The 23,738-nt window shown below is 33.3% G+C and overlaps 1 protein-coding gene across 2 annotated transcripts; it reads right to left on the minus strand.

Moving 5' to 3' along the window:
• Nucleotides 1-470: 470 nt before the first annotated feature.
• On the minus strand, nucleotides 471-22,238 carry Rlip (Ral interacting protein). 2 transcript variants are annotated; one of them, XM_068763520.1, is made up of 10 exons: nucleotides 22,028-22,238; nucleotides 21,294-21,432; nucleotides 19,845-20,064; nucleotides 16,082-16,298; nucleotides 10,680-10,789; nucleotides 6,955-7,106; nucleotides 4,254-4,434; nucleotides 3,537-3,661; nucleotides 2,736-2,919; nucleotides 471-2,111 (listed from the first exon to the last, which is right to left on the minus strand). In XM_068763520.1, the coding sequence occupies exons 1-10, from the start codon at nucleotides 22,110-22,112 to the stop codon at nucleotides 1,461-1,463; spliced, it is 2,064 nt and encodes a 687-aa protein (XP_068619621.1). In that variant the 5' UTR covers nucleotides 22,113-22,238; the 3' UTR covers nucleotides 471-1,460. The 2 variants fall into 2 exon arrangements, with proteins under 2 accessions (XP_068619621.1, XP_068619622.1); XM_068763521.1 differs by lacking the exons at nucleotides 19,845-20,064; nucleotides 21,294-21,432; nucleotides 22,028-22,238 and adding an exon at nucleotides 16,496-16,605.
• Nucleotides 22,239-23,738: the final 1,500 nt, after the last annotated feature.

Raw genomic sequence — 23,738 nt, forward strand, 5'->3', positions numbered from 1 at the left:
AGAAAATACGTATTTTAATAAATAGATAACTGTAAAAGTTATTTATTACGCTTTTTAACATATTTTGTTAACAAATTATATATGTATTCTTATCGGAAAAAATAAATGTATCATGTTTCGGTCCGATTTCAAATATTAATATTTTAAAGTATGAAAATACGTTTTCGAAAAAGGCATGGTTTTTAACTACATCTGCCTAACGGGCGATGTAATTATATAGTATTCTTTTAAATCTCATTGCTAATTTCTTTTTTACAAAAATTGGAATTACAATGTTTCGTCTTGTCACTCCTATTATGATGGTCATGATTTATTTCTACAAAGTACTATGAGGTAAATGATAAAATTGTTACAGCCAGTCTCAACTTATAGTGTAAACCAGGGAAATATGGATTCATTTTTATATAGATAAATATATATGTATATAGTTTAGTTGTCAAATTTTAGGTTATTTGAAACAAAAAACAGCGCATGGGTAATTTGGTTTATTCAATTTGATTAGTGTTACAATACTGAACAATCTTATGTATTATTATTTCGAAACACATTTACTTATTTTTTTCTTGGATCACATTACAAGTGACACATGTTTAGTTTTAGTGGAAAAACATAAAACTTATCATCTACTTCATTGATTCTGAATTATTAATTGGATATTAATGAGATCTTAAAAGTCGGTAAACCATGGCTTGCTAGCAACTTGTAGTTCAGTGAGAAGATACCGTAAAAAAGGTTATATTCTTAAATAAGTATTTTTTTATACCTATGACAAGTAGAAGTTTACATTTTAATGTTTCCATTTTTTAAATTTATTTCTATAGAATAGAATATGCCGACTGACTGCCGACTATGCTACAGGCGCATTGCTATAATAGCTTTGTAAATAACTAACGCTTTTACGTTATTTAACAACATTGTCACAGCTACTTATAGGTTTTCCCATAAATCAACGTCTATCCAAAATCTGATGATATGGCAAATAGTATCTAATCTTAGTAAATTAATCGAAGGAATCTACGCAATGTATTTTTAAGAAAATTATAAGTAAAATGTAGTTATAGTTTGCAAAACCAACCAACCTTTGCAAGACGAATTTTACTCCGTTATAGAAGTTCTTTATTTTTCTATTTTACTTTTAAAAGTGTCTTGGTTTGACATGAAAAAAACATTACAGATTGTATAAAATTTTAAAGATTGGTGAAATGATAATTTTATTATTTTTCTGTGGCTACCAATTACATGCGTTCGAATTCTGCTTGACGTTGATTTATGGGATAATCTTTACTATAAAGACACCATCTATTAGTAATATTAAAGAATAAACTAACAAAAACAATTAACAAACACTCGTTAAGGGAATAATAAATATTCTAAAACATATAAATGACACTAAAAGCTAAAGATTTGATTATAAAAATCATGTATATATAAAAATAAATAAAATTGTATAATAAAGTAATCTATGATTTAGAGAGAATCTCTTTCATCGCCAGCTCTATTTTGAGCTGAACGCAAGCGACTCTCTCTTGAAATATCTGGTTGACAAGACTCAGTCTTTTCTGTTCTAACATTGCGTTTTCCTTCATCAATCTCTGTCTCAACTCTTGTTCTTCTGCTGTGTAACTCTCTTTTGTTTCTTTATTGTTCTGCACGTTACCTTCTTGCTTGTTTTTCAAAGCGACATGACTTCTTAGTTTTACTATTTCGAACTGTTCTGAATTTATTTTCGCTTGTAATAGAGACTTTAATTGCAGGTATTCTGCATTCTCTAGTTCAAGTCTCAGTACTTTCAATTCTTTTTCTGTTAATTTTGGTTTCTCTTTTGCGAGTTCTGTTTGTGACGTTTCTTCTTCTGGCGTTTCTTTGACTTCAGATTGGAAGTTGAAATTGTCTTCAAATTCAACTGGGAATGCACCATCAGACATATCTGGAGATTCTTTAGTGACCTGGAATGCATCTGTAGGAGTTTTGATTATTTCGACCTCATGAACAACTGCTTCGTTTGCTTGTGCATCTCTCACTGCCTCGTCTTCAGGAGCTTTCTCCTCCACGGAAGGCTGTTGATGTAAGGCATTCGGTTCTACAGACTTCTGAACCGATCGTAGTTTTCTCTGAAATAAATTGAGAAGTATTTTGATCTGAATAATATATGTTTGTTTATAATCTAACTTAATGGCATAAATATTAGAACGCATATTTATATAAAATTAAAGTTTTGATGCGCGAATATACATGACTTATAGCTACTACTACTATACATCATGACAAGTGATTGCTTGTGCGCTGGTAGATGTTCCAAAAATAGTTTTTTTTGTTAAAATTTTCAATTCATTTAAATTCTTTAACTGTTAATTTAACGGAATTTACGCTTCTTTTCGGTAGTCCGCAGTTCTTTGACATTTTAATTCTAGCAGTAGTTCTCTAAACATTATACGACATAACAAGTGCAACACAAGGTGGATAGTAGATAGTTAGACAGTTAAGATTTTCTGAAGGCGTTGGATGTTGGCCACTTCCTCCTAGTTCTATTGAAAATTTATGAGGGAAAACTATGTTCAGTAGTGGACATCCCATGGCTGAAATGATGATGACGATATATACAGGGTGATTAGTTATAAGCATAAAAGATTTAAATATAGCTCATTTATCAGTAAAAACCTTTAAAGTTTTTACACCTACCATAACATTATAAACAATCATCCCTGTATAAGTGGATGATTCGAGGAGTTTGTTACCTTAAGTTGGGTGACAATTCTCTGCGCCTCCCACAGCTGTTGATCTCGAGTGCTGGTTACGAAGCCCGCGTGCATCTCGGCGTGTATCTGACTGAGAAGTGACTCCTGTTTTCGCAGCTCCGCGCTTATCTCCGCAGCCGTCTCGGGGAAGTCAGCCGGAATAGACAGAAGCGGAGGAACGTACCTGTAAACAAACGCGACATATATTACTAACATATTATTTTCGTTTTCTCGTGTTTTTTTTTTTGTCTAATCACATTCAACTATATTGTGAACTGAACGATTTTTTCATTGGATATTTATCCGTATTTACTTAATATTTTTATAAAGCGATCTAATTAATAAACAAAATTATTAGGCTTCATGATAACTATAGTCAGTCTTATAATATTTTGGACAATTTAAACATATGACGTATTAAAAACTACCTTGTCATAATTTACATATAACATTTTTTTGCTCTTTTAACACGTGATCAGGATGTATAACAATACTAATATTTTTTTCGGAGTCCTTAGAAAAAACGCAATGACGACAACAGTGTACTAACGGAAAGGCCAATTTGGCCAAAGTTGCCAATACTCTCCCCGCTTGTTTGTTTGGATAACATTTCTTATCTGACCACGCTTTCCTAAGGCCTCGTACAGAAATTTTGGTAGCACTATACCAGTAGGTACATTAAACTATAGTTTAAATAAGAACAATAATGTTTAAAGCTAAGTTAAGCTGACAAAAGTGGGCGTCATACAATCAAATTACCTACAGCGCTGATCGCAAGAGGAAAAATACGAATAAACTTACTTGGAGAGTATGACATCTGGAAACAGCTTGTCCGCCTTCGCGACTAGGTACGCTAGCAGATTGTGGGACATATTTAGACCTGGAGCCATAGCGTTCGCGATCGTCTGCATGTTCGCTTGATTTACCTGAAATATACAAAATAAAATCAAAAAGTTAATTGACACCTAATTTTTTTTAGTTAATTTAAGAGGTTCCAGTCAGTGTACCCTCTGCAGTAAATTTTTACCATATTCTCATAATTCCAAAAAAATTTACAGGTTAGGTTTAACTATGAAAAATTGCGTTACGGCTGAGATCCAACCACGAATTAATAGTTTTTTTTTTTTAATGAGAATTGATTAGTTAATTATTTGACTGACAGAATAAAATATGTATATTTTCATAAGTATGTTACTTATATGATCCCGAACTTCTTCAAATATTATCTGTCCAGATCGATAAGTAAAATCAAGCCAACATTTAAGTTTATAGTGAAGTCGATAGTGTTCGAAAGCAGGTGAATTTTCATGAACTCCCTCTTACGAATTGTGAACGCCCACCTTTGTCACGCCAACGCAGGCCCTGTCGACTTCCCGTGCGCACCTAAACCACTAAGTAAACTGATGTCCTATAGCTATTGTTTTATTGATATTAAAATTTCAAATGCAGTCGCTCAAATTTAAAAGACAAAGAAAGGAACGCTTGTACTGTTACTGTTTTGCTGAAAAACTTGTTTACCTGTTCATTGGCGACGACGCTCGCAAAATGTCTCATCAGCCAAGCGAGTAAGTTGTGGTTGCAAGTGGGTAGCTTCGCAATTAGCGAAACCATAGTGGCTTCTCTTTGCGGTTCCGCTATGGCGGTGGCCTGTTCGAACTGACCGTGCAACTCCTGCGTCAAGATAGACTCCGGTAGTTCACTGTAAACATATAGTTTCTAAATCACCTTCATTTTAATATCACAAAAATATTAAACACCGATTCTCACGGAAAAAGAAAAATACACAATCAATATTTATATAAAAATGACAAATTCCAAATTTAAATGTAATGTTGTTTTTTTTTTAATATTGCAGTATTTATGTTCCGACTAAATCGGGAAGTATATGCCAGTGAAGCTTAAAGGCCTGATATATAAGAGCATGATAACAGCTGTTCTGACTTAAAGGAGTGAAACATGGGCTATGACACAAAAGCCATATCCGTTCAGTTCAAGTCGCTGAAATGGAGATGCTTCTGTGGATGTGCGGAGTAACGAGGCTCGATAAAATACGCAACGAGTGCGTTCGCTGTAGCCTCGGGGTACGTGACATCGCCGATAAGCTACAAGAGAGTCGGCTTAGATGGTACGGAAACGTAAAGAGGAGATCTCCTAAACACATCGGAAATGTCGCTATGAATCTAAACATTTTTGGGTCGAGAAGAGAAAGACCGTAAACAAGATGGGCAGACACCATAGCGAAAGACATGACTGGCTGCAAAGTTTCCGAGAACGACGTGTCCAATCGCGTGAGGTAGAGAAAGAAGATAAAGAAAGCAGACCCCATGATCAGATGGGATAAATAATGCTAGGAGAGAAAGAGAGAGAGATGTTCCGACTAAATACAGATAGACATTTCGCCTAATTATCTTTTTTTGTTATTGAGTTATTTGTGTAAATATATGAAAGAAAATTTAGAATTTTTTTACTGCTATTTTATCGGAATGGGAGACCGCTCCATGGAGAGATTAGGCTCACGCCTCCCCCCCCCCCATGAAGGGACCTCAGCTTGAGCTGTCACTCGTCGATAATACACGCTTAGCATTCCGACACAAGGTAGCCGAAAGTGTTCAACCACGGCTTGGTCGGTTGCTATTGCTTGGATAATATCACTCTTACCATTTGTAATGAATAGAATTATATATAAGCATTCGAACAAAATATACTCTGATCATTAACAAGTACCGATTGACGTGAATTAAAATATACAAAAATAAAAATTATATAAGATGACTACGAATTTAATTAATCGAATAGATGGAATTGTGTATAGAATTAACTTTGTATACAATACTAATTGAGGAGTTAAGACATATTTAAGCGCCTACATATACATTACATTACTACGCAGTAAAACCTGTTGAAGGTGCACATTCATTATTCTTGACATTCCTATTAATGTAATGCGAAGTTTATTAGCGATGCATATATCTAGATACATTTGTATTCTTCACGTTGAAATACTCATTTTCCTTATCTAAAGGATCATGGAGCAGTGATGACATGACATGCAATAATAAGTCGCGGGTTTGAGTCCCGAGATACAATGTTATATAATTCAAACTTTGTGCATTAGTTATATTGGATTTCCACTGCTCACAAACAAGTTTCCAGAGTATGGGCAACACCTTTGCGTGCTAAGTGTGGCGACTATGATACATCCGAGGGGGAGGGGGATATCTGTGTATCATAGATATCTGTTTGAGACCTACGCCTTGCAGTGGGCATGTACGGGCATAAACTTCGACTATGAAAGTATCTGACTCGTTCCGTATATATAACTAAAATTACAACTAAGTAAAATTCCATTGCGCCTATAGACTCTCATTCATCCATGCTCTATTGACGGGGCAATCACACGGGGCATCAACTCTCTGCGTTTTCCGGAAGCGCGGTAATTGCGCTTTCAATAACACTAAAATCACTCCATTAAGTATCCGACTAAACTACCTAATAATAAGGAGAATAAAAATGTAAAATAGCATAAAGAAATATACAAATGTGATAATTCTGTGATATTTGAGAAACGAGGCGAGGGAAGTGAGGCGATGAATGAACGGAAATTAGTATGATAAAAAAAACTGTAGAATGAAAGAAGAGGAAAGATAAAACTTAAGAGAAATGACAGAAGAGCATAAAAAGAGAATATTAAAAAAAATTAAAGAGGGATAAAAACAAGATAGGGGTACGAGAGGAGGAAAGAGGAAAGTAGACAGTAAAAGACCACGTATGATGACCTGAGGGCCCTTTATAAAGAACGTCACTCGAAGTTTCTGTTATCTAAACCCCTTCTGTGGTGTGACGACCATGTCACACTTTCTGTCAGCCCCTTCCGAAATATTACATGACAAAATCCACCCCTTTTTCCCCCTGAAAATAGTGAATAGTTGTGCAAAAATTTGGATTTTTGGTATAAACGAAATTTTGAATACTTCCTTTACTGTACATATATTCAAGAATTTCTTGTATATCAATAATCGGCATTGATGTATCTTAATGGTGATCGTTACCTACCCTTTGATCCTACTCGCTAAGCAATGCCCCGCTTCTCCACTTCAAAGCGGACGTGTTTTATGAACGGCCCACTGGTTTAATCAAACCAAGTCAACAACTTGTCCCTATTACTGCTGCTCTAAATAAAGTAGAGGATAAAACAGCATGTTCGAGTATCGAAGCATACCTTATATACGCTTTAAGCATAGCACAAGCGACGGGCACGTCCCAGTGGTAGGGGAAGGTGGGGCCGCGGTCTGTGAACAGCTTGCGGAGCTGTTGCAGTTTGATCTTGTCCGGCTCGGTTCTGTAGATCTGCGTCGACTTTAAGCCGTGCGTCTGTGGATCGAGAAAATCAAAGACTAAAACTTAAAAAATAAATCTTAGTAGGAGTACAGAGAAGTTATAAATTTTATTGCACATCGCAATTGGTATGATCGAAACGATTTATAGTTTTTTTTTACCGGCAATTTTTTATCTGTGTAATCAATCCGTATAAAGTGATCACTTTGAAATATATTACATATATATTTTATTGTACAAAGTATGCAGGAACAGCAGATAATAATAAAGACGCCTTTTCGTACTATATGATTTATATTGTGATAACGTTTTTAATTGTTTCTAAAACCATTGGTTTTTGAATTGGTAGCAACGTACAATAATTGACACCAAATAAGTTTATATATTCACCATTTTAAGTTTTTACACCTATTTCCAATCGCCTATATAATATAAATTATAACAATCTAATATCAATTTGCAATAAACGTATACACTCATTAAAATCTTCTTGTACGTTTCTTCAACCTTGATCTAAAGAGATAAGTGCCTTAGATCAAAGGATTAGGTAGAATTTTTGATTGATGTATAGAATTCGAAAATTTGTTCAAACAAATAACTACAATTAAACAGATAAGTAACAAAATAACTTATCTTAGACTTGCAGAATTTGACTTTGCCGAGATGTGACAAAAAAAGTTTTCAACATTTCTTCCTATAGTAAGTTATAGTCCATGTTATGTATAAAAACCTTAAAATGTCTGACAGATATTTTCTTGTCAGAAACATCAAAGTGAACCTGTTCTTAATAGCCAAAAAATTAATTGTGTCTCGCCTGTAGATCAAATTGCTTATCGGTATAATTCCAGAGCACAAAATTTGGTATTCTATTTGTCATGAAAAATAATTTGTATAAAATTTTTAACGCATACTGGTGAGTCAGAGTAGATTTATTTTTCAACCAATGTCATTGAAAAAATCGCCGGCAGTTTTTCAATGCCTTTGCTCACATAATTGCCCAGCATACATAACATTATAGGATAACAATGAAATTCCTCTGATTTAATTCGTATAATATTTAATAAATCGTCACTGCAAAAACTTTTTAATGGCGTTAGATATGTTTTTGTTCCGACTATATAAAATAAACATTGTTAAAAGTGCTTATTGTTTAAATAACAATAAAGTAACTATTTAAAAAAAAAACCATGATACGCCGTATATTGCTTTAAATTCTCCTATGGAATGTGCAGAATGTACAATATAATATCAGCACTGTATCGCCTAGTCTCGACATCATTAGTACAATTACATCGCCATGGAAGCTATTGCAATGTCACACATATTCTACATAAAATAGTATAACGATTTTACGTTTATTCTGTGTATATATATGTGTATGTATGTGTATTTTTTTTTCGAAGAGGTTTAAAAATACGTTTACGTATCATAGGGCCTGATGGTGGTGCCCCGTATGTCACAAAAACAATACTCTTTCTTCGGTATCCCTGGTCCCCACGGCATGGCCGCTAGGCATTACTTCGAGGGGGGGGATTTAGCCGCAGCTTTCTCTGATAAACTGGCTGTTCAGGCCAGCTTCCTCCGCTCCTGCTCTATTTTTCGCAAATCCTTCAGCACGGTCGTACAGTAAGTATGTATGTGTATATATATGTGTGTGTGATTATTACAACTCAATCTATTTTTCTAATCAGCGCGGACGATCGCAGGAGGCTTTGATAATACAATAGTAAAATCGACCATCAGTGTACTTTACGTGTATGAATGGTATAATAACTACAGATCGAATATCCGGTATTTACTTAATTCTGAATTTGGTATTAGTATGGAAAGCACTCTTGTAACGAAAATATCTGTTTGGGCGGGTGGAAGGTAGAAATGCTTGTGTAATCCGGAAACATATCCCATTGTTAATTTATCTATTAGTAAACTTCCTCTGCCTTCATAACTTATACAAAACTTCTTTAGTAAATTGGCGTTCAAATATAAGATTCAACCTTATCATTTCAGCCAAAGGATGCTCATAGGTCTTTTGGACGGACATAGGTCTACCAAATTGAATGCCAATAGGACCTGGTTGGAAGCGGCTTCCATCAAGCGTCTTCTGACGACCTTAACAATGTTGCATGTCAATGTGACAAATTCTTGGATTCGTGGTATCTATTCCAGAATCATAAGGCCCCTGGAGCCACAACGGCGAGCGTACTGTCACTTTAATTTGCCAATCCGCTGGGCTATATCTACGTATTTCTTCATTCCTGAACAAATCCCTAACATAATCTTCCCCATAACTCGTGGAGTAAGTCATCATTGGTAACACACATTGACCGCAGACTTTCGTCTTATGGCACTGAGTTAGGATTAATTGAAGGTTTTTGTATTAAAATACGTTAAATCATCATCACGATTTTAGCCCTGGGACGTCCACAGTAAGACGTACACTTCATTCATAGATTTAGATACGTAAGATCATTAAAGATCATAGAACAACTCCTACTGCGCCGTTACCGTGCCAGCTACACTCGCGAGGAATAGCGGAGAAGGCGGTTTGGTCCTCTTGTCTATCATAGACTGGGTATGTGCAAATCCTCGTCACAAAGAATACATATTATCGTCATAAAGAATACAAATATATATCTTTCGATCCATTTTAAAAATATGAAGAAGGCCAAAAACACTGTTATATCATCTATCAATTAACATATAGCAGAAAAAAATTATAATTTAGAAAAAAAATATTCCGAGATGAACTAAATTATACTTTTAATGTTTAAAATAGATTATGTAAAATATCTGGAAGCGGTGTTAAACCTGTTTCTCAACCATTCATATGAATTTTTCAAGTGTATTTTCAAGTAGCTAACAACAAGCTTATCACATATGCAAATAAATATAATTTTGTACCGTTATGAACGACTTTCTTTTTTTTTCCGATTCTGTCATTTTTGTGCATTGCTTATTGTCATTTAATTTTATCTCAAGTTAAGTGGTAACAATTTTTATCAAATATACATGACTAACTTTATATAATTATCTTATTAACATCATCGAAGTCGTCATTTCAGTTCATAAACACCCACTGCAAGACATAGGCCTTCCACAAAGATATCTATCGGTGGATATACCATAATCGCCATACTTGGCAAATGGGTTGGAGATCGCACTGTGGTATTATGGTACGTAGAGGACGCTGCTGCCCATCCTCTGGAATCAAGTTTGTGAGCAGTGGCAATCTTATATAATTAATGCACAATGTTTGAATTATATAAGATAGTATTCCGGAAACTGAACCTGCGACCTACGATCGCAAGTCACAGTTCTCAACCGCTACTACTGTTTCGGTCCACTTTTTAACCATACTATATGTTTTCAATTAAGTAGGATTTTTAAATATAAGTATGCATATTTATAATTAGTTTTAAGCTGGCTGTCGAGTATGGTAATTAGGAAAGAGTTCAGCTTTTATTTGCTATATAGTCACCATTTTTTGGCACAGTAAACCGGTAACCGGTAACCTTAATAACTAGGAAAGATGATAATATAAATAATATATACATATAATATAACATACTCTACTTCATAATGAACCAAATAGTGTTTATGTTTGCTTACCTGCAGGTAATCGATGCTATCGCGCACTACTAAAGGAAGCCCCGTGTCGTCGTGGCATCTTGAGCGCTCCACTGATTGCTGAAGGGGCACTCCGAATATCGGCAACGCCACTAAAATAAATCGTTCAACTTAATAAGGCTTTGAAAATAGAACTTTATATATTGTTTTGTGTAGGACCGTACACAACAAATAAACGAAAAGCTAAATTAATTTGATGATATTTAAAGAATACAATCAATTATTAATTATGTAAAGAGTGTATTATGTACTTCAGGAGTGGCCAAGCACGTTGATGGTCAAAAACTTTTTTCAAAATTTAAGATTTTTCGCGTGCCTCAAATAAATACGTTTTTAAAAGGTATGGAAATATTCTTTTACTAAAATACGAAATATATATACTAGTTAAATATTACATTAATTTAAAAGAAGTTTAAAAACACATACCGAAGGAAATATTTTTTTTAAAATACAATTACACAAATGAAATGGGATTTCGGGAACATTTATCGAGAGCCAAAAATAATTCTTCAAAGAGCCGTTTAATAAATTTGGTATTACATAGAATTTTTTAATTCAGTGTATATCTATATTACAAATTTGCAGGCCTAATATAGAAGACAGATCATAAACTAAACTCAATGTCGCAAACGTAACGCGTCACCGAACAATAGCAGCAACCGGCATAAGGAAACTGTGGAGACAATTTTTTGCACAAAAAGTATTCTTATTATTATATAGTTATTTCTGTATAAAAATAATCTCGAAGAGTGCAATAATATTTACAAGTTATAAACTTTTCTACAATTGAAAACTTAATAAAACCTACTGCCAGGCATTGCCTTCCCCCAAAGATCATAACGATGACAGGTACTGCTGCACTGGCCGCCTCTAGGTCACGTGACCTTGACTGTGTCATCGGTACACCTAGTCGTTTAATCTACCGGTTCGTGGCAGCCACTAGAGTAGCTTTCGACCACAAAGGCCACCACCGCCACTGTCTCTGCCACTTCGGACCAGCAATTTGAGCTACGTCGGTGACCTAGATTCTTCTGCAGATCTCATCATTTCTGATTCGATCCGTTACACTATGAGTAGTAAGTCTTCTAGTAATAATAAGGTCCATCGTAAGCGACCGCGTCTCACATCCATAGGTCATCACCGGAAAAACACAACGTAAATACTGTAATAAAATTGAGGTTAAACAAATTGAACTTACCGCTTATGGGAAAACCGTTTAAAAATGGATTCATTTTCACTTTTTAAAAATAAAGAACAGAAAGTTAGCGCTATTATAACAAGACGTTACGAAACCTACGAGCATTTGTTATCTGTCGCCTTGAACCGATGTTGTTTTATTTTGCGGCCAAAGATAAAACACCTGTTTTCGATCAAATAGTTTGAAAGATGACTTATTATAATTGCTAGGCGCTTATATTAATTTCTTCTCCATTTCACGAAAATTAACGCTTTTTTTTTCAAACTTTTAAAAGAAGAATTACTCAATTTCGCTTTTATGTATAGCGCAGTAATCATCTAGTGAATTGTTCTAAATTAGAAAAAACATTTAATCTAAAAATTAATTAATTTTTTTAGTGGGTAATTACTACTACTTTTTACTATAATCAATAAAAATACGAAGTATTTTGTACAAATAAAACATATAAAATCAATGGCTTCAGACGCAATATTCGAAAGACCAAAACAAATTCTAATTATTAGAGCGTAACGTGAAAATGGTCACTGATTTACCGTGACTCAAACGATTGATAAAGGTTCATACATATTAAATCGAAACTCCTAAACTTTGAAAACAGTGTAGACATTGCTTTATGGCCTTCTTTACGTATCGTTATCTATATGGCGTAATGTCGTGATACTCTGGACACGTAGTAGTAATCTTTATATCATGCTGCTCCCATATGGTTATGCAGCTTAATGCCAAGCAGCAAGCGAATTTAGTCCGACTGTACCGACTAGACATGGTGACGTTGCCCTAGACTTTTCCAATCACCATCAGCTGTTCGAAGTTATAGTAGTCTTTGCAGGTTAAATGACCAAAAAAAAATTAGTTAGTCGCCACAGACAGATAGTAGAAGAAAGAAAGAATCAAGAAAATAGGAGAAACCCACGTTATGATTTTGAGATCGCGTAAAATATTCCTCATGATTGGAGGTCGTGCTCAAGTATGTATCTGCTACCTTCTTTTTTCAGGCTGTACAATTTTGCAAATGTTTTAAAGAGCCGTGCAAGACAGTGTTGCGTGCTTTTGAAACTACTTCACAGAATCTGCAGCGTCTTAAGTCAATAACGAATCTCTAGAAACATTTATACTCCATCAAGCTTTAAGCTCCAGGTCTCTGACCTCGTAGCTGGATAAGCTAATTACATCATGCAATTGTTTTTGGAAGAATTTACCTACTAATAGGACAGTTCATATATTAAATTAACATTAATAATATCGAGTATGGCGCAGTCCCCCCATTGGTTTTAAACTTAAGTGGGTGGTAGTGAATCCAAACGCATATATGGCGCCTTACGGAATACTTATTTTATTGCAAACGGGGCGGGGCATTCTGTTATTGCTGTGTTTTTAGTAATATTTGTTTGAACCTTAATCTAAACAGAGCTACACGAAACTTTATTTTTGTCGTAGACATATACCGTTTATTTGTTGACAATTACAGGTTCATTGGATTTGACGCGGTAGAGCAATTAAGAGCTTCGTTTAGACCTCTTTATAGATAATAAGTTTACGGGAATTTTCAAAAGTCACGGATCGAAAAGTTACATATTTTATTAGCCAGATTGGAGTCGCCTAGTTCTTGGGAATTTAGGTGTACCGTCCTTAGAGTGATCGGGTGCAAAAACCCTTGGAATAACCACAGCTTAAGCTATAACATGCAACGCGTTAGTATAACAGTTCGAAAACGCCCGAAGAGGCCTTAATCACTCGTTTGCTATTAACGAATTATAATTTTTACTATCAATCCTGATACTCAACCGCGTAAGTACTATCTTCACAAGCTGTTAATATTGTTTCATGATCGTCATTGCAGCCACTGATGGACATAAACCTCCCTCACAGATTTCCAATTGGACCGGCAGGAAGCAGTTTACATCTTGCGTCTCCGAACGACTTTAACCAGATCCTCTGGTGCACCTAGTGGGCTTCCGCCAATATTCTTCGACGGTGGTGATTCCAATATATTTTGAAAATGTTAAAACTTTTTACTGTAATTCCCTCGAAGGGTGTTTAAGCACCATTAAATCTGATACCAAAACCAGAATGACTTCACGATTACACCGAGAAGTCAATTAATTTGTGGACTTTAATATATTTATTTTAGGGAGAAAATGATAAAAGATGAGGACAAAATAAATATCTATACAATAATTAATTGTTCGAAACGATAAAAAATAAGGCATGTAACAGGCTTACTTCGAGGACAATAATTAAAAAATATAGTAAAATAAATATATAAAAGTGTATATATAAAACAGACTCGAATTTTTTATCGACTCTATCGATAGGCAAAGCATTTGAACTCTGTTACGCTTGATGTTATGTGACTCCGATGTTCCTTTCCTGGGAGAAACCTATTCACTCTTCACTTAAAGGCTTCCGAGTCATAGTTACCATACTTTGGTTGTTCGTATTATAAAAGTTATATCAACACAGTTAGTGTGGGTTGAAGCGATTTCAACTTTCATGTGTATGGATATTGTGAATCAGTGCGTCATGTTGTCCGATAGGAGAAATGTGATGGAGGGATTAATTGATGTAACTCCGACGCACACTCTCTAAAACTCATCATCATTATCTGATAGACCTCCACTGCAAGGCAAAGGCCCTTCGAAACATCGCCACGATGAATGATTGTGCGCTGCCCGCATTCTTGATTATATCCGTCAACCTAGAGGACCTACCCACGCCGCGTCTACCGGTTCATGGTCACCATCCTGGTCGTCAATTGCATGAGCGATGTGTCATGCCTTTACCTTGGTTCTTCTGCGGATCTTCACATTTCTGATTCGATCTCATAGTGAAGCTTCGAGGTAATTGATATGATTTATTTATAATACTTATATATATACATCAATAACTCACTTTGCGTCGTGGTTACGTTCCAAAAAAACACGACGCAAATTGAAACGCCGCAAAGTGAATTATGATTTTCTATAGTAAACCATGTAAAGATCGAAGATAGGTTTCAGGGTCACAAAAATACTACTTTTTAAAAAGACAATTGAACATAGGGAAACATTTAAAAACAAAAATAATATAACTCTGCCAATAAATAAGTTGGAATAATATTTACTTTTTTTGTAACCAGATACGACACATAAAAATTTATATAAATTTATTACTCTCTTTAAAAAAAAACCACAACACACTACGTAATTGAAACTGAACTCTTAAAATTAGCAAAGCAAAGTGAAAATAAAACTGTTTTAAAATTGCGTTGATTTTAAGTTAGAAATGGAATCCCCGAGTTTTGATGGCATGGCGCAATTAGAAACAAAAATGTTAAAAAGTGGTAAAATCTTTTAGAAAAAAAAAAATTAAAAAAAATTAAAAACTTGAACCCAAAACAACGCAACTTCGAAAATCTAACGGCGCACAATGAAAATTAGTACTAATTAAGCAGCGACGCAACTTCGAAAAAAAAGCAAAACGAAACTACGCAAAGCGAGGTATTAATGTAATTGATTAAAATAAGTCTAACTGGAGAAACTAATACCTCGTATCTTCTAAAAAAAAAACGATTTGGAATTGAACAGACCATGGCCTAAGGATTCTACTGGCGCGTTTAGGTCATTTATAGTTCTGATGAAAAATGCATAGGACACATAGGTCAGCTGTAGTTTTTATATTAATTTCTAAGAAAATGCGGAATATCAGATAGGTTTTGATCAATTTCAACCAACAATACAATATCTGAAATTTCTTCTTTCATTAAGAGGGAAAAATGATGTTAAAGACACTTTTCTTCATAGATTTTATCACAACTGCTATGTCTAAACTGAAATTATTTTGCGATTTTCGTTAAATATAATCATATCTATTGACATTCATATTTGGGATTCCCGACAAAAATATTCCGGAACACTTTGCATTAATGAATAATTCAATATGTTTGTATTGGGAGAACGTTCATACATTATTTAAATAGTTTGAAATCCGAGATAAATTGATAACAACACTTGTTTGTTTTATATAATGTGTATAACGATTCAACACCTTTGTTAGTAAACCATTCAAATTAACGTTAATAATTTTAAGAATTTATGCAATACTATACTAACGTTAAAATTAAAGGGAGAGATAGCAATCCGGTAAGGAGCACAAAATATTTTACAGAAGTAAATATTTTCCAAACAGATTGTTCCAATCGTCTTACCTCCTAAAGTAAAAATCTCTTCAAAAGGAACTCCAGAAGTCACTGTCGAAGGCACTTTAGTTAACTTCTTATCTTTCTTGTCCTTATCTTTTTCTTTTACTTTCTCCTTATCTTTTTCCTTCACCTTCTCCTTTTCCTTCTCTTTGACTTTGTCTTTTTTATCATCTTTCAATTTTTCTTTAGACTCCAACTTGAATTTCGCCTTCTCTTCTTTTTCCTGTTAAATATTTTTGTTTTGTTAAGCGAATAATAATTATTATCATGTTTTGTTTGTTTTCTTTTAACAACAAATTTCGTATTGATTATTATAAATCAAATAAAGATTTGTAGTACATATAAAGAGTTATTTATATTTGTATAACAAAAAAATATATAACACGTATCTTGCGGACACGTAGCCAAACAAAATGGCACCTTTGTAAAAACGCTGCGCAGGTGATGCATGTCGCGATTTCAAAAGCCAACTGAATGGGCGCTCTTCGACGAGTGTTTACCCGACAAGGTCGCAGTGTCTAACAACTAAGCGTCAAATTTATGCATAAGCCACAGTCGAGCCGTTGAACTGTGAAATTATTAATATATACTGTCAAATATAATAACACAAGTTGAATAGACAAGAGTTGTCCTATTTGTTCATTAAAACAACCTCTGACCTGCTATATTATTGTAATATGCTACCCTCTGACGATCAGTTTGTTACTCGCTACATATTTGCACGCTAAATAATTGGTCAGTAATAAAAACTATGAGACACTTAATGTAGTTTCCATTTCTTAACCGAGGTTAAAATGCATATTTTCATAATATTTCATATAGTAAATAAAAAATGAAGCTAAAAATAGAGTAATAGCTCTCGTAATAACGTATAAATGAGAAAAAGAGGTATTGACTATAATAACTCCGAGACATTAAATTTAATGGCCGTTGTATCGTCTATAACAGATTGCAATTATATAGCCAGTGGAAATTTAATCGAAAATTGTATTTTAAAAATATCTATATTATATAATATCAAATGGATCTGTTGGTTTATATAAGTACGTTCTTTTTTTCGGATTGATAGATAGCCGCAGAGGCATTAAGGTTTTCAAGAGGACGCCACGAAAGGACAAACGCAGCAGCACTTATTATTGAAATGATTCACTTTTTACATATATCAATATTTGTAGCTGGAATTCTGTTATTTATATTCGTAAAGGATAATAAAAAAATCAGTTCCTTGGGCTTCAATAAGGTTTACCGATTACATAATTATTTTAAATTAAACTTAAAAAGCGAGCGTCTTTATTTTTGAGTAATTGAGAAGTAGTGATTAATTTTGTAAAAAGTTTTATCATGTTTTCACATGATTACTTAGCGAAGTAATCTACTGAATTGCATGCATTCATATAAGTATTGATCACGCTGATACAACGTGGCATGTAGGCATATATTATTACTTTAATATGGTTTTGTATTCGATCTACCATAGAATAATTATGGTTATCTTAATTCAACAGAAAATAGATATTGTCATTGGTATGGGATCAACATCGTCAACAATTTCAGCTGAAGGACGCCATATACAGACTTCAATGTGTTAAGGTTCAAGACAATGTGCCGGGCCAACTCATCAAAAGATTCCTAAAATGGGGTGTTACAAGCGGCCTGCATTCAGTGTCTTTCGACGACCCTAATCTTGAAGGAGAGTTCTGATCCGTGGTGTCCACCATAGAACCTGTCATCTGTCATCGCTATGTGATCGGCCCACTGTCACTTTAATTTGCCCATACGCTGGGCTATTTATTTACTTTCATTCATCTACTGATCTCATCTTTGTTGATCCTATCTTGTAGAGATATTCGACTATGGCTCGTTCATTGATTGTGAATTTGTCAATTTGACCCAAAGACGCGTCACGGGTCGGGTAAATAAGGTTACTATTCACAATAAATAAAACAATAAGAAAAACAAAATACAATAAGGCAAGAATAGTAAATAATGAAGTGGACCAAAAAGATCGCATAAAATATTTATAAGAATAATGAAATAAATTAAATAATGAAATGTGAATAATAAAAGAAATAAAACAAAAAAATAGTACGGAAATGTAATACTCTGAGAACGTGGCGATGGAAAGATGGTGGAGCATAAAAGAAATGAACTGTGAGAAAATCCGTATTAAATAGCGACAATCCCTCCTCGCCTGCGTTTAGTAAACACGAAAAAATATATTGTAAACGAAAAACCCTAACGATACATATTAGAATTAATAAAAAAAATATAGAAAAGAATGAAAGAAATTGTGACGGATGAAAGAAAAGAATAAAATTATTTACGTGAATAAATTATTAAGAAAAGATTGTCACACAACTCCTGATAGGGAAGGAACAAGATGGCCCAAAAATGGTGCTAGAAAAAAAAGTGAGGGAGCACGTTATAATGTCGTATACCATTTCTTTTTATTATCTTTCTTATATAAACATAAGATGACAGTTATCTTACTGCTGGTTATTAATAATTAGGTTTAAACATGCACCACACTCTAAAGCTATTCTTTCATTGTGTCAACAGACCTTCTGTATTTTGTCAGAAATAATTTTCATTTCATCGCGTCATAAAGTTATCAAATACAAAGTATTTTAACATTATAAAAAGGCCCCTTTTTTTTCGTAAAATTATTCGTAAAAATACCATCAGTTTGGAATAATAATCTGCTGTGAACATTAACGAGAAACTCAACATTTGCTCGTTAATGTAATTTAACAAAGTTGTATACATTATAATCGCATTTACCAGTTAAATTGATTTTAATCATTCCTGTTTCTACTTTGTAATTTAACGCTAGAATAACAATAAAAGAATACGATATTCTATAAATGATTCTCAAATAACGCAAATTACAATAAAATTTAAAAAAATAATTGGCCAACGTGACAGTAGTTAAGATTCCAAAATTTGGAGACAATTTATCAGAATTTGTCCCTTAGTTCGGTCTATATTTACGCAATAAATTTATACAACAAAGCGTGTGTACCAAATTATTTTAAACTATTTCATAACATATACTAATGAACAGTAACGTTGATATCACGATGCCATATCTATATCGAGTGATACCGAATACGAGATTGTAACCCGTCAACAATTGTACAGAAAATAATTTTTAGAAGATTTTTTTTTAACATTCTTTATGTGAAAAATACCTTTTTTTAATACTGTATACTGGATGTATTTTTACAGGTTCATCATGAATTAAGCATATAATGAAATTTAGGCCAAAACCACATAAGAACATGCGGTAAAAAAGAAAATTCAATATAGGAAACAACTCCTAACCTTTTGATATATAACAATAAAGTGTGCAATAGTAGGTGCATGTTAACGCATCCTTAACTCTTTATCACTAATCGGTGATATTAATTATGTTATCTTGTACTAACTCTGTACAGTGAATGAATAGCAGAATGTAATACTCCTTAGTTCCTTTAAGATAATACTATTAAGCACCATCGGTCAAAGATACTTGGAGACACATATGGGTTAAGAAGAGTGATCAGCAGGATATTTTATAAATCTAGTCAGCATAGATTTTTAGGCAGAGGGAAGTTAAACTTATAATAATTAGACAATCTGTTTTACAAATTACTACATAGGTCTCTCACCACAGATTTCCAATGGACCTAAAAAGTGCCAAGAATGTATTTGTTAAAACTACATTTCTAGTATGAGGTAATGTTAATCAGTGAATTGAAAACAAAATACTTGATACATAACAATATACCTTATCTTTCTCCCTTAATTTCTCCCGCTTTTCTTTTTCTTTCTTCTCCTTCTCACGTTCCTTTTCTCTCTCCTTCTCTTTTTTCTTATCTTTTTCACTATGTTCCTTATGCTTCAAAGAATCTTCTAAAACCTTCTCCTTATCGCGTGATTTTTCACGCTTTTCTTTGTTCTTGGAAGGAAATTTAAATGACTTTGTCTTTTTTGATTTCGATGGACTTCTAAAAGTAATAAATTGCTATAAATACTCTAGCATTAAGTTTTAGTAAAGAAAATTATTCAGAATAAACCTAAAATTTGGTACTTTTTTCTCCCTCTGCTTCTCACAATTTCAGGGTAAAAAATTTGATAATTAATGTTATTTATCTTACATTTTTCTTCATTTATCATTCACAATTTCTATCACTCTTTTTTCCCTGTATCGCCTTACGCCCATTACAATGTTTAGACAAAATTTATTGTTTATCTTTGGTAAGCATATTGCAGTTTAATTTAAACTATCATAGGCAGTAATGAATACACAAAATAATAATTATTATGTTATAACCAACATGGGTAGGTCCCTACTAAGTGGACCAACAACATTATCAAGGTTGCAGGAAGTACCTGGTTGCAGGCAGCACAATACCGATTGTGGCAATCTTTGGGGCAAGCCTATGCCTTGCAACAACCATCTATCAACTAACATGAATGTTATAACTAGAGACAGGATAAACAAATAAATGATGCATATTATAAGCACAGCAATTATTACCTTTGCTTTGCAAGGTGTTAATAATAAGTTTTTTATTCAGTAATTATATTAATATTCTTCTATTATAACTTCTGGAATTCTGTGTGCCTTTTGGCATAAGCCTATTCTAATGTTTTCAGTAATATTACACTGAGAGCTTAAGATCATCTTCCCATCTACCATGTTGCCATTCCAGGGTACATATCTAGAAATGTTGTGGATCATTTGTTTTGTTTCTCTTGGATTCTGTCTGGGTCATCTCCATTTCTGTTGGTCTATTTGGTCAAGTATGTCTACTAAGTAATTTGATTCTTTTTCTTTATTTATCTACTCCTAACCATCTTGTTTCTTCATTCACATCATTTTTTTCTAGAGACCTCTCACATTGCTAACTTCAATGTGTTACTAATAATTAAATTAAGAAAATAATTTAGGTAACTACCAGCGCACCCGCAGGTGTAACTTGTTGCTTCACTTGCACAAAAAAAGATATAGTAGCATTTTCACTTATCAGCCTTGTTTCAGTAAGAAGTGTTCTAGTATGGGCCATATTTTAACCAAATATATAATCAGTTTAACCATCTTGCAGTTACTGCTTTGCGAATTTCATATTCAAATAACAACAGTAAATAATTTGAAATATAGTAAAAAAAATTAATACAGGTAAGATTCAGGAATCAAAATCTTACCTGTAATCAAAAATAAAGAAATACTAACTTTGTATCTGTGTCTTCTTCAGGGGAGCTTTCTCCTTCCAATGCTGCATATCCCCTATCTTTTTTTGATTCTTTTTTATCTTTACGTCGACCCAGTAAATCTTTTTTACTGGGTTTTTCATGGTCAGCACCATCACTAACTAAAATTATTAAAGATTACATGTATTTGATGTAAAATTCAATGGTGTACAGGTTTTTTAAAATCATTAATAAATGCTGTTTACCTAAAAGCATTTACATACACATAGATTGACTTTGCACAAGAGCCATCAGAGATGACTTGGGCTAGGTCTATAGTTTTCTCATATTTCATTGAACCAAGATTGCTCCAGAATAATAAACCATGGCTTGTTTTATCCTTTAGCTACTGAATGTTATTGCTATGTATTTCTAATATATTTTAAATCTGACTAAACATACTTGAAATCCTTATTATAATAGGGATTCGCATTTTTACACTTCAGAAAATTCAAATGCATAGTATATGGTATTTTATATAAATAGTTTACCATTAGAAAAATTAAATCGCATCGCACATTAACGCATGTCATATTTACGAAGAAAATTGCAAGACATATTTCTATTGATCTATTTTTTTAAATTTCCTTAATAATTCCCAAAACCCTTTTCAAAGGTTTTACCCGATAATTAAAACCGCTCGTGTTATGATAATCCATTATTATAATCTGCTAGTTAAGCTTATAAAATGAAGTTTAAGAAATAATATGTACTTACAATCACTCTCATTACTTTTGCGTCCCGTTTCCGAGGCGTATAAACCTGGAAAATCTTTTTCAACGTCAGGACTCTCAAAGTCCATTGTAAATATTTATAATACTCGATGTATTGTATTAATTTATCCTTCAATACATTTATGTCGCTTATCAATTATCTGCAAATAACAACAAAATATACGTCAACAAGATCTGTCATCCTGCATTGAAAAAAATTGCTAACACACACATGTACATGTGCTAGATATAATGCTTGAGCATACCATTTAAAAAATATATTTTTTTACTTTATTTACGGACTTGATTAAGTTGTTAAACTAAAAACTGGCAACAGAAAGGCAATTATTTACAAACTAATATTTATGTATACAACAGTTTTCATTGCAATTCTCTTCTTATAATTTTACAATTTTGAACGTAGCTTTAATTTGTTTTTGTGTTTTTATTTTCAAGAAATTACTGGCTAGTACATTTACGGAGGAAACGACACAATCGTAGTATAAATTTCTTTTATCTATACAGTACCGGTTGTAGATGATTGTTACTTATTTGGTATCGGACTTTAAGTATCTATACTTCCACGTTTTAGAATAAAGCAGATAAAAGTCCTAACAGAGATATTCAATCTATATTAATATGTAAATAAGTTTATAAAAGAAATTATGAATAAGTCAGTTTTTGTGATACTCCCCGAAATATTAGTTTTTCTGTGTTTGTCTGTTAGATGATTTCTAGGTGCAGTGACTGTTGCGCTCGCTTTAGAGAATATTCTTCTGCAGGGTATAGAAGTACGCACAACTTTATTATATTTGCGCATATTTATGTAATACTGGAAATACAAGTTTTAAATCTTCTAATTCCTTTTATGGGCTGGTTTTTAAAACGCAGACTGGAGTAGCAAAATAACTTAAAACATCATCGGCTTTGAGTCGGCTCGTCCACGAGAGATTCTAAGTGGGTCTACGATGATGTGACAGAAAATGTGAGTTCACAATTAGTATGAGGACGGCAATTTTTCTGCTGTCGATTGTGAAAAACTAAAAAGTTGGCTTAACTTTACTTATCAATGTAGACAGATAATATTTTACCAAGCTTGGGGTGGTTTACTAAAGAAGAGATATGTTATGATTAGCCTGTATGATTGTAAAGATTTCAGGTTTCTAATGCTAAATGAATGTATATATTTTAACATAATTTATATTTTCATCAATAGTACGCATCATTATAAGTTGGTCAAGTGGCAATAGAAAAAGTGGAACCACCAGAGAGAAAAGCATGTAAATGTATCGCTTTATTTTTAAGAAGTTTGGACAAAATAACTGTGCAAGTCGCTGACTGTCAAGAATCATTCACATATTCACAAACTTGAAAGAATATAGCTTAAGTAAACCTTCATTAAATAAAATTACTAAAGATTTTTGTCAAAATGTTTAACTTGTGGCCTCGGTTACTTATTATTACATAAAAATTTTTGGATCCATTTAAAAATTATTTTTTTATGATATGAGATGAAATTGACTATAAATTCATTATGAATTGTAGTCAATATATTAATTAAAATAAAGGTCACGTGAAAAGTTGTACTTTTCATGTATGAACCGAAAAATATATTACAAAAGGGAATTGGAAGAAGACAGAGAGGTTGAGAGGTAAAATATTTTTTAATAAATAAAATATTATACTAAGAGTGGTTTCATTTTATATATAACAAT

Source organism: Battus philenor, unplaced genomic scaffold (assembly GCF_028537555.1).
Source record: "Battus philenor isolate CCGP_79_NKW_IND1 unplaced genomic scaffold, ilBatPhil1.0.hap1 SCAF_18, whole genome shotgun sequence".
NCBI classification, from domain to species: domain Eukaryota; kingdom Metazoa; phylum Arthropoda; class Insecta; order Lepidoptera; family Papilionidae; genus Battus; species Battus philenor.